At 45.8% G+C, this 12118-nt stretch overlaps 1 protein-coding gene across 5 annotated transcripts in view; it reads left to right on the top strand.

Moving 5' to 3' along the window:
- LOC135918122 (lipase member M-like) overlaps positions 1 to 11436 on the top strand; it is a 151983-nt gene extending 140547 nt beyond the window's left edge. The window contains exons 11-13 of one of the 5 annotated variants that reach the window (XR_011508900.1): positions 2083 to 2297; positions 3172 to 3233; positions 11323 to 11436. Coding sequence is in view for 1 of the 5 variants with exons in the window: in XM_070526928.1 (XP_070383029.1) it covers positions 2083 to 2124 (42 nt within the window). In the remaining 4 variants the exon portion in view is untranslated. Of the gene's footprint in view, positions 1 to 2082; positions 2844 to 3171; positions 3234 to 11322 lie in introns of those variants that run through there. The other 4 variants (XR_011508901.1, XR_011508902.1, XR_011508903.1 and 1 more) reach the window with 4 other exon arrangements.
- Positions 11437 to 12118: the final 682 nt, after the last annotated feature.

Genomic DNA, 12118 nt, shown 5'->3' with positions numbered 1-12118 from the left:
TTTTATTTAACTTCCCTCTTATATGTGACAGCGTGGTGAGATGATCTATTTGGCTGCGAAAGTCTTCGTGAAGTGCATGCAGATCAGCTGGCGAGAGACGGGATACCTGATTTGTTGCGGAAGTCGTCGCGATCGAAGACATGGGCGGGAAGGCGACGTCCTGCACAGAGTCGGCAACTTGCGCGATATTCGCCAGCGACCAACCAGTTGCAGCGGCGAGCACCATGAGGATGGTGGAAGGCAGGTGCTGCAAGAAAAGTTCTCAGAATACGTCTTGAGCGAAACAGGCAGCCTTGTCACAGAGGCGCTGCTGAAGGTGTCACAAGAGCTCTGAAGGCTTGCGGACACCTAGTTCCGCAGCTGAGAGTATCTGCTGGAGTCGTTGCCTTTCCGACGACAGACGTAGGCTTGAGGAACTCAGCTGACGAACTGTCATAGAGGTTTGTCTCAGGAGGAGTAAAAATGACGTCTCGGATTTCCCCGGCAATCTGTGGAAGAAGAGCAGACACAAGATGGTGAAATATGGAAGTATTATGCGACCCGTAACAAATAGGCTGTTGACTCACGCTAGCCAAAGCGAAGGATCAGCTGGCCAAAACTTCGGAAGGCGGAACGAAAATGCAGAGATGGCTTGTGATGCTGCGAACAGTGCTGGGCAGTATCAAAGATACATGTATAAGATACTATCTTAGCTACTCTTTGAGTATCTTGTATATGTTTCACGATACGTCTTGCAAGACGTGTAGCAATATCCGTATTTCTGCTGACTCAAACAATGCATCATGTACTTGAAGATACGAGGTACCCCTATCGCAGAATCACCGTACGAGACTATAAATGTTGTCTGAACAGCGCTTCTCAAGGTAATATTGCTGCCACTAAACCAGCTGAATGAAACTAAAGCCAGCGACATTCTCTTATCTTCCCGCCAGAGCTCAGAAGATTCTGGGAATTCATTCTAAGTGGATAGGCCTTGCAAATTGACTTGCTACAATTCGTAAATTGCAATATGCGCCATATTGCAATAATGCAATGTTGCACATACCATGGGGCTGTCCGTTTCCCTCCTGTGTAAGGCCACGTAATCAGAAGACGGGAGTTCCGCAATATTTGCAACTTCACTGCGAACTATATAATTACGAAAATTAAATGAAACTCGGACCAGTGTCATAGTTCTCTCAGCGGCTGATTGCCATATAACAAACATTGGCAAAACAAAAGTTACAGCCGTTTTTCTGTTACTTTACTTCCCCCGTAGATGTCCATGTGCTGACAGCAGACGGGAATTCCGTAACGTTTAAAACTTCACTGTGAAATAATTATGACAAGTAAATGAAACTCGGCTCAATTACAGATTTGTCTTAGTGGCCAATTTCAGTATAAGGTTTTCCAAAATACTCACATTATATTGAGAGGTAGAGAGTATTCGCGAGATAGTTGCATTTGTCACAAGGCGCTTTCTGTTCGCCGCCACGATTTTGCTAGAGGAGAGCCACACACGCATCCATAGTTTTGAGGCATTCCACTCTGTGAAAGTGCATTTACCACGAAGCTGTTTAGCACACGACACAGAAGTGAAACAAACCTTTTAAGAAAGGTACCAAATCACTTAATGTTTTGATCGGAGGTCGTTGTCAAGAAAGGTACGCAAACACATTTATTGTCTTTAAAGATTTCCATTGGAGTAGCATGACAGGCGCTTTTTTTTTGGCCCCGCTCTCCGCTTCAAGACATGCGTCGGTTTCTCTGCCGTGCCGCATGACCTTGGCGTTCTTGCACCACCTTCGGTGGTGTTTGCTGCCCGCTTGCGCCGTTGACATTACCGTTCCTCTGTGAGTTCAGTTGAGTTCACTTATTTACCACATAGATGGAGTTTCGCAAACGTGGCTGGGACAAGCAAAAAAAAAAGCTGCATTAGAAACAGCTTGACTAGGAAAGTTCTCTTTGTCTTTCCTTGTAGACACGTTGGTCTTTGGCAGTCCTAACTATACGTGACCTCGTCATAGCAACTGCTGAGTACAAATGAAATGCGCTTCTCGGCAGCAGCTGATAGCCTTATTTCGTTTTTTTTGTGCTCTCCAGCGTTCACGATTACCGGAACATCGGGGAGCCGGAGCAAACTAGCCACGAACGTGATCGGAGCGCAGGCAAGGAGAAGACAGTGCACGCGTATACATGCCGAGGACGGTCGCACAGCGGCAAGTTGTGACAGAGCGGAATGGCTCAAGATTTTTTGTGTAACTATACGTGGCCTTCCCAAAGCAACTGCGGAGCACAAAGGAAATGCGCTGCTCAGGGTATCTATTGTTTGCGGCTGTATGAGCCATTTCTTACGTTGGCATAAGCCATTGATGATGGAAGTCTTCGACAGGCTTTTTCGTATGTTTTACGCGTGATTAGAAAAAAAATGTAAGCACTGTTCGCTTCAATTCGCTGAGTGCTTGTAGCCTCTGCCTTACGGGACTATATGCTATTGCATTTTTTATTGTTTACGGCGGTATGAGCCATTGATGAAGTTAGTTTATGTTGATGCACACGATAAATAGACGGAGCCCTAGCAATAAACAGCTTCGCTGTAATATAATCGTTAACATGTGCTAAAGGATGAGCTAAGAGTGTTTAAAAATTTTTTTATAAGTTCGACTGACATGTCATCATCACGTGCAGACTGTGTTCTTCAACCAAACAATTAATTTTTGTTTCGTCGTCGGTTGCATGATGAAGCAAAAATGAACAAATGTTTCGTGCCAGCAATCCACGTACACATGTTGTCACGTAAAATTGTGTTGTTGCAGTGGCGTAGGGCTGCCGAACTTCAGCCCGCCCCCCGAAATTATTCCGGATGGCGCCCTACTCCATTTTATGCCTTTAACGTCGTCTGGAACAAAGGCGCGTATCTTTCGAACGCCAGCCCTAGGCAGGCACATGATGGCACACCCCTCAGGCAGACCTCTAGGAAATAGTTGATTATGCTGCAAATGTGATTTCCCGTTTCGATACCCAGTTTCGGTTTCGCATGGTTATGACGGCTAGTGCCAGTCCGCGCCAAATGGTATAAGTGTACCCTGCCGTGTTTCGTTTCCCTCACTGGAATAAACGCATTCTTTGTCTGGTCTCAGACTAGAGAAGCCCGGCTCATTTTTTTGCGGCGCCTCGCGCTCCGGCCATTAGGCCTCACTCCGTAGGTCTGCCGTCCGGCCGCCCCGTCGAAGCTACCAGAAACTGGCAACGAGGTAAGCCGTTTACTCTGCTGCTGCTTGCCTTTAAAAAATTAGATTATGGGGTTTTACGTGCCAAAGCCACTTTCTGATTATGGGGCACGCCGTAGTGGAGGACTCCGGAAATTTCGACCACCTGGGGTTCTTTAACGTGCACCTAAATCAAGTACACGGGTGTTTTCGCATTTCGCCCCCATCGAAATGCGGCCGCCGTGGCCGGGATTCGATCCCGCGACCTCGTGCTCAGCAGCCGAACACCATAGCCACTGAGCAACCACGGCGGGTTGCTCGCCTTTGTCATTCTACTACTGCTCCTACGTGGGCTCTCGCATCCAAAATGCTAGAAGTACGTCCACTTCTGCTCCGTCCACCTCATTTCCCCCGTCTTTATTCCCGGTGCCCAGCATGGCGTACGCACCGCACATGCGCCTTTCTTTGCCTTACCCTGTACTTCTACGAGGCCGTGGTTCACTTACAAACGTTCTTTTTGCACGTTACTCCACGCCACCAGATGCAAGGCAGTACAAAGCCAGAGGAAGAAGGCCATTTTACTCGGTAATTTGGGGCTTTGAGGGACAACGTCTCTACTACGACCTGGGGTCGCAAACGGACCTGACCGCAGCAACATTTGAATATATTCTTCGCATCTTTGAGCGACGTTATGTGGAAGGCACAACTCCCTTGGTACATTGTATTGTCTTCAGGGAGGAGAATCCTTCCAGTAATTCGTCACTGCATTGAAAAGACCAGCGCCTACTTGAGCGTTCGGCGCTTGTCACGACCACTCACTTCGTAACCAAATGTTGCAAGGCATCGCATCAGCAAGAATATGTGAATAGTTACTCTACGAAGGACCTTCCCTCATGCTCAAGAAGGCCGAGGAAATCGGACAAAGCGTCGAGGAAGTTCACAAGGAACTTGAAGTTTTCAACCACTCGCCTGCCCATCGCGTCTCGACGCAGGGTCCACACGGCGCCCGGCCCGTACTCCGCAAAGCCAGTCGAGACATCGCAGTCCATTGTTACCGATGTAGTTCACATCACCGCATCGCATCCAATACGTTACTTGTCGTGCGTGCGGAAAAGTGGGACATCCGAAGTCCTCATTTGCAATTGCTCCACTCAAATTGCTCGCGGATACAGGTGCTACAATGTCGCTGATGAACAGCTCCTTGTAGGAAGAACATTTCAAGGGTTTACCCTAGTCACCTTCGAGTCATCGACTCATAAATTGTTCGTAGCAAGAAATTTTGCATTCACTTCATTTCTCCGTTCTCTTGAAGTATCGCAATGAGCCTATAGTAGTGACATTTCACGTCACGAACAAAGGCACCTCTCTTCTGGGCCTAGACACCGTTCAAGCTTTGGGCATTGAAATGCAAGAGTCTTCGCCCACATGTTATGAAGTATCAGGAATTCCAGTTGAACCAAGCGTGCAGCTTTCGTCTTTACCGCTAAGTGTTCCAGAAGAGTTCGCCCATCTGTTATCAGGACAGTTAGGACTTGTAAAGGGCTTCATCCACGACGTTGGTCTTCCAGCTTCAGGAAAACCAGTCTCACTGAAACTGTGTCCTCTACCTCTGGTTCTTCGTGAGCAAGTCTCCGCCGAACTGCATCTGCTGGAATCCGCTGACATCATCGAACGAGTGTCAACGTCCGAGTGGATTTCTCTGCTCGTCATTGTTCGGAAAAAAGACAATTCCATTCGACTTTGCGACGGTCTCAGGGAACCAAGGCTACAGTGATCGACGTCTTTTAACTATCGAGAACTGATGAACTGTTGCATCGACTCGCTGATGCTACTGTCTTAAGTAAGTTGGACTTAAAGCCCGCGTGTTATCAGATTTTATTGTCCCAGAAAAGCCATGACCTTACGGCATTCATCACTCACGACTGTCTCTTTCGCTGTATGCGTGTGTGTTTCGGATGGGCATCTACGCCTTCCACTTTTCAGCAAATGATGTCTTCTGTTTTAAAAGGCTGTGAAGGCACCATGTGCTACCTTGATGATGTTCTTGTGTGGTGTCAAATTCAACGTGACCACGATAGAAACTTGCAAACTGCCCTGTCCATAATAAGCATGGCAGGCATGCAGCTTAACCACAAGTGGGTATTCAGTATACCAGAATTCACTTTCCGAGGACATAAAATTTCTGCAAATGGCATTTTGGCAATGGAAAGCAAAATGCATACAATTGTGCAGGCACCACCGCCTAATGACAAAAATGCTTTACATTCACTCTTGGGCCTCACGGGACATTAGGCAAAACTTATCAGGCAGCATGCTGAGTATGCTGAAGTGTCCCGTGTCTAGTCGCCTGTCCGCGGAAAGAAGCGACCAGTTTTCCACCATTATCTTACCTTTCTACGTTCTAAGCGCTGTCAAAGGCGGCCGAGACTCCTTATACCTAGCTGGGTTCTCGGCATGCTGTGCACGTGTGATTCCGGAACAACGAGGCCAGAACCGTTTAGAAATCTTTATATATTGACTTACCCATCACAATCAGCTAAAGGCATCTGTCACGGACAAATCAAGGAAATTTTTAGACGCGCAGGGCCCTCGGAGCTGTACTTTTCGGCGATAAGGTAGCCTCGCAGCATGTGGGATTAGCTGACTCAGCTATGTCGAATGCTTGGTTGCCATAATGGGAAGTTCGAATCCCGCTATGAGAAAGCTGTTTTTTACGAAGGGCAGCTTGAAATTCGCCTCCTCCAGTGCTAAGCATCTGGAGGCTTGGAGTGACGCCTGTCACCGGTAAAAGATGCCGAGAGCGAGTGGGGCTAAAATAAACCAGGTGCAACCAAGTTAGGAAGGCCCACTAAGCTTCAAGAAGACACTCCCTCACCAGAACTGGAATTGGCCTCCTGGTGCAGTATTCGGCCACACCCTCCAAATGGCTAACTCGATTACCCAATGGCCCTCAGTCCCCATAGCTGCGGAGCACCTGACCAAGGCGGCGGTCAGAGCTGCAGCGCCGTAGAGGGTGCTAAGAATCTGCGGATCCGGACAGGCCGCCAATGGAAACTGACCTTTGCAAGGTTTAACACCTGAACCCTCTTGAGTGAGGCTAGCATAGCAGGACTCTTTGAGGAAATATGAGACATTGTTTGGGATATCATCGGCCTTAGTGCGATTAGAGGAGCTGGTGAGGCTCATACATCGCTGAATAACGGACATGTCCTCTGCTATAGAGGCCTACTAGATAAGAAGCAATACGGAGTAGGATTCCTAATCCATAAGGACATAGCGGGCAACATTGACGAATTCTACAGCATTATTGAGAGGGTAGCTGTAGTCGTAATCAAGCTTAAGAAAAGGTACAGATTAAAGGTAGTACAAGCCTAGGCTCCAACACCCAATCACGATGACGAGGAAGTAGATCAGTTTTATGAAGATGTTGAATTAGCGATCAGAAAAGCGCAAATTCACTATGCTATAGTAATAGGTGACTTCGAAGCAAAAGTGGGGAAAAGGCAGGCTGGGGAACAAGTAATTGGCAACTACGCCATCGATTCTAGGAACGCGAGAGGAGACATGCTGGTCGAATTCGCAGAAATTAATAAGCTTCGAAGAATGAACGCCGTTTTAAAGAAGCGTATCAAGAGAAAGTGGACCTCGAAAAGCCCTAATGGGTGAAACAAGAAATGAGATTGACTTCATACTTTCTGCTGATGCCAGCATAGTACAGGATGTAGAAGTGGTAGGTAGGGCAAAGAGCAGCAATCATAGGTTAGTGAAGGCTTGGATTCACCTATATTTGAAGAGAGAAACAGCAAAATTGGTCAAGAAGAAACAGCTCAACCTTGAGGCAGTCAGGGTAAAAGCAAACAAATTCAGGCTGGCACTTGCAAACAAATATGCAGCCTTAGAACAGAGAGATGTTGATGACATAGAGCTAATGAACGAATCTGTAACTAGGTTGGCTTCAGAAGCAGGAATTTAGGTGGAAGGCCAGGCACCAAGGCAGCCAGTACGCAAGCTCTCCCAAGTAACAAAGGACCTAATAAAGAAACATAAAAAAATGAAAGCGTTTAACTCAAGAGATAAGATAGAATTCGAGGAACTGTCGAAACTGATCAACAATGCGAAAATAAGTGATATTCGAAAATATAACGTGAGAAAGAGTGAAGCCGTAAAAAATGGACGCACCATGAAATCAGTGAGAAAGAAACTTGGCATACGACAAACCAAGATGTATGCACTAGAAGATAAGCAGGGGCCCTATAACGTAAAACTATTCCAATATGTTTTTATTCGAATCTCCTGACGCCAAATTTCAACAACCGCCGACGCAAGCACCGGGCGTTCACCCGAAGGCTCGTCTGAACAGACCAATCCAACGCTCTCCTCGCTCATAGGAGGTCATTTTTGCTTGCTTGAAAAACGAATGACATTGCCTACTTTGAGTGGCTTGTCTTATCTAATTGGCTGACGAGAGGCGAGGAGCACGCTCAAGAGGAGAGAGATTTTATAGGGGCGAGCCACTGCTCTGAAATTCGATAATCAGATGAAGGAGGCGGTGCCAGCGTCTGCGATTGATCCGCTTTCCCTTACTTAGCTTGCGGTGGCTGGTCGAAAATCGCGCCGGCATGCAACTGAAGCTTAAGAATTACGCTAAAACGCATCCTCAGCAAAGAAGAGTTTGCAGAACTAGGTCGTAAACGTGACGAAAGTTCTCGAAAACGTTACACAGCCACGCAAGAAGTTTTATTATAGGCAAAGAAACCCATGCTCTCCGGCATGTGCGAGTACCGAGCGCCTGAGCGAACGGCGGCAGCCATCTTTTATTCCTTTCGAAACGGGGCAGCCTACGGCTATTCAGAAGAAATTTCAGTTTTGTTCGGCATAATATTGCATCTTTAACGCGTACATGTCACTTTGACGAGATGAGTTTTCACAGTTTTATGACGTCGCGTGACAGGCAGGTGAAGTGGGTGCAGCCCGAAAACTTTTCACCAATAGCCGGGGGCTTATGGCGAAAAGGCGTCGAATCAGAAATAACTATTTTTCTTTCTTCAGTCAAATCATGCATAATCAATGTGTATACGTCACATCAGATGGGCAGCTATCGCGGTTTTCGTGACGTCGCGTGACAGGGGAAGTGGGGGTGGTCCAAAAACGTTTTTTAACCAATCGCGAAGTTCTGATTACAGAATTGGAATAGAAAGTTTGGAATAGTTTTACGTTATTGCACCCCAGGGTAATATCATCAGCAATCTGGAAGATATAGTAAAAGCCGCGGAATAATTCTATACTGAGCTGCACAGTACCCAGCGGAGTCAGGTTAGCTCAATTACAAACAGTACTGGACAGGATACAGAAACTATTCCTATAACTAGCAAGGAGGTCAGAAGGGCCCTGCAAGACATGAAACGAGGAAGAACGGCAGGAGAAGATGGAATAACAGTCGATTTAATCAAAAATGAATGAGTCATAATGCTTGGAAAATAGCGGCTCTTTGTACGAAGTGTCTATCGACTGCAAGGGTCCCAGACAACTGGAAGAATGCAAACATTATACTAATCGAAAAAAATGCAGGCGTTAAAGAATTCAAAATGATAGGTCATTAGCTTACTCCTAGTATTATATAAATTATTTACCAAAATAATCTCCTACAGAATACGGGCAACACTGGACTTTAGTCAACCAAGGGAACACGCTGGCTTCAGGAAGGGGTGCTCTAGAATGGATCAGATGCATGTCATTAAAAAGCTTATTGAGAAGTCCACACAATACACTAAGGCTCTCTAGATGGCTTTCATAGATTACGAAAAGGCATTTGATTCAGTAGAGATGCCAGCAATCAAGGAGGTCAGAACGCTTACTTAAATACCTTGGAAAATATCTACAGAGGTTCTACAGGTACCTTAGTTCTACATAAGAAAAGCAGGAAGACACCTATAAAGAAAGGGGTCAGACAAGGAGACACAATCTCTCCAACGCTATTCACTGCGTGCTTGGAAAAAGGATTCAAGCTATTAAAATGAGAAGGCTTAGGAGTAAAAATCGACGGCGGATATCTCAGCAACCTTAGGTTGTCGATGACTGTTCTATTCAGCAACAACGCAGACGAGTTAAAATAAATGATTGACGACATAACAGAGAGAGTGTAAGAGTTAGGTTGAAGAATAATATGCAGAGGACAAAGATAATGATAAATAACCGGGAAAAGCAACACAAGTTCAAGATCGCCATTCGGCCTGTAGAGTCTGTGAAGAAATACGTTTACCTAGGTCAATTATTCACAGGGAACAGTGATCATGAGAAGGGAATTCACAGAAGAATAGGAATGGGTTGGATCGCATACCGAAGACATTGCCAGCTCCTGACTGGAAGCTCACCATTCACATTGAAATGGAAGATGTACAATCAGTGCATTTTACCAGTGCTGACATATGGGGCAGAGACTTCGAAAACTGACAAAGAAGTTTGAGAACAAGTTAGAGATCGCGCAAAGAGGGATGGAACGAAGATTGCTAGGCATAACGTTAGGAGACAGAAAGAGAGTGGTTTGGCTCAGAGAGCAAACGGGTATATATGATATTCTAACTGACATTAACCGTTGGACCATTAGTGCCACAGAATGGATACCAAGAGAAGAAAAAAAAGCAATCGAAGACGACAAAATGCTAGCTGGAGCGATGAAATGAGGAAATTCGCGGGCGCTAGTTGGAATCGGTTGGCGCCGGACAGGGGTAATTGGAGATTGCAGGGAGAGGCCATCGTCCTGCAGTGGACATAAAACAGGCTGATGATGATGATGATGACTTAGTGGAACCACTAAGAAAATTTCTAATGCAAGGACAAGCCTTTGTCTGGCATTGCGACAGTGAAGACAGCTTTCACACGATTAAAGACGTACTTGCATCACGTCTGGTGGTACGCATGTTTCAGCTACATCTTCGTATAGTTGTAACTTTTGATGCTTATGACTTTGGTTTAGGAGCCATGCTTGAGCAAAATTCGGAAATGAGCTCTTTACAGCAGCTTTTGCTTCTCGAATGTTACCATCCGCAGAACGATGGTACTCCGTGGGCGAACAGGAAGCATTGACATGTCTTTTTCCTTGTCAACATTAGCATGTTTTCAATGTAACCCGGCTCTGGTTACATTGTTGTCTTCAAGAGGACAGCGTCCATTAAGGATTTCAAGATGGAGTGCAAGATTACTGTATTGCAATTTCACCATTGAGTACTGCAAAGGTGACTAGAATATCATCGCGGATGCATTGTCGAGCCTACCTACTCCTCCCGAATTTGAACCAGCACTGGTTGAGAAAATAGTGTCTTCGGTTTCGGCATGCATCTCATGGGAAGAGTTCCAAGCAGCTACAAAAGCTGATTCTGTTTGCCAAGCTTTCAAGAAAAAAATAGTCAGAGGATGGGGAACTGCTGCGGATCTTTCGCCAGAATTACAGCCATATGCTTCCGTACAGTCTGAATTATCCTACGTGGACAATCTGCTTCTTCGAGTAGAACGTATCGTTCCTCCTGCGTCCTTAACGTCAGAAACACCTGTCTATTGCTCATGAGGGTCATTTAGGCATCACTAAAACGAAGCTCAGACTGAGAGGCATCAACAGGTGGACCCACATGAATAGACAAGTCGAGGAATTTGTGGGAAACTGCTTTGTGTGTCAGCAAGCAGATCAATCTTCCAAACCTTCTTTGCTCCACTACATCCTGTCGAATGGCCGTTAAGACCATGAAAAAAATTAGCCATAGGCATAATAGGTCCTCTTGATCGTGCTTCACAGTATGCACGTTTGGCATTAGTCATTGTTGACTATCATTACAAGTGGCTCGAGGTTGCTTTTATGCCTTCAGTCACATCCGAAGCCATCATGCCCAGTCTTATTTCCATATACAGTTCAGAAGGATTTCTAGATGCTATAGTGTCCGACAATGAACCACAATTTGGTTCTGCAGAATTTCCGAACTTCCTCAAGGAGAGAGGCACTAAGCATTTCTTGTCTTCTTTTTATTACCCACAGGCAAATGGCCAGGTAGCACGACTGAACCCTGTTCTTAAATAATTCATGCAGAGTGCTATTTTGAAACCACGACACCTCAGGTTTGGAGTCTTAATATTTGTCAATTTACAGGTTAACACCGCACAGGACTACCGGTGTGTCTCCAGTTATGCTGCTCCGTAGTCGTCAACTGAGTACTCGGCTTGACGCCGCAAAAATGCCTGCAATTCAGCCTAAATTCTTCTCCGAAGTTGCACCAGGAAGTGCAGAATCCAGTATGTGAAAAGCAGAAAAATGCCAAAAGGTATGTAGATCGTCGTCGCGTAACCAAATTTCCTCAATTTCCACCAGGAGATCTTGTCAGAGTACATACCTCACGGAAATGTGGTCTTAAATACTCCAGTCCGTTCAAGATTTATCGTAAAGTAGGTCTTATCGTAAGAAGTTCTTTCCAGCTTAAAGATGGCAAGCATTGGAATGCTTCTAAAGTGGTGACATACCCGATACTACAGGCTTAAACGACCGATGAAAGGAGTTATCTCAATGAGAACTCATCCTTCGATGACAGCTTTCCACCTTTTCTTTCAGTTGCTAGCGGTACCGGTTTTCCTGCTGCATCCACTTCATTACAACCTCCTGTTTCACCTCCGCGACCGGGTTCACCCCATGCGGAAGGATCTCTTGAGCTTCCATACGACACTCCATCCCAATACACGGCTCCTGAAGCCACTCAGGGCACCGACACACATTCCAGTTCCTGTACGAGTAATAATTCCTCTGGTCCTACCATAATACCAGCATAAATTCTCCGTAGGTCTTCACGTCATAGACAAACCCTTGTATGGTATTGAGGATTATGTTTCTAAGTAGCTTTACTGCCTTGATTTATTTTCTACAGAGGTTTCAACAATGAAATACGAATTCGGCT

Source organism: Dermacentor albipictus, chromosome 10, assembly GCF_038994185.2.
Source record: "Dermacentor albipictus isolate Rhodes 1998 colony chromosome 10, USDA_Dalb.pri_finalv2, whole genome shotgun sequence".
Classification (NCBI taxonomy): domain Eukaryota; kingdom Metazoa; phylum Arthropoda; class Arachnida; order Ixodida; family Ixodidae; genus Dermacentor; species Dermacentor albipictus.
This window is presented reverse-complemented; position numbering and strand designations above follow the sequence as displayed.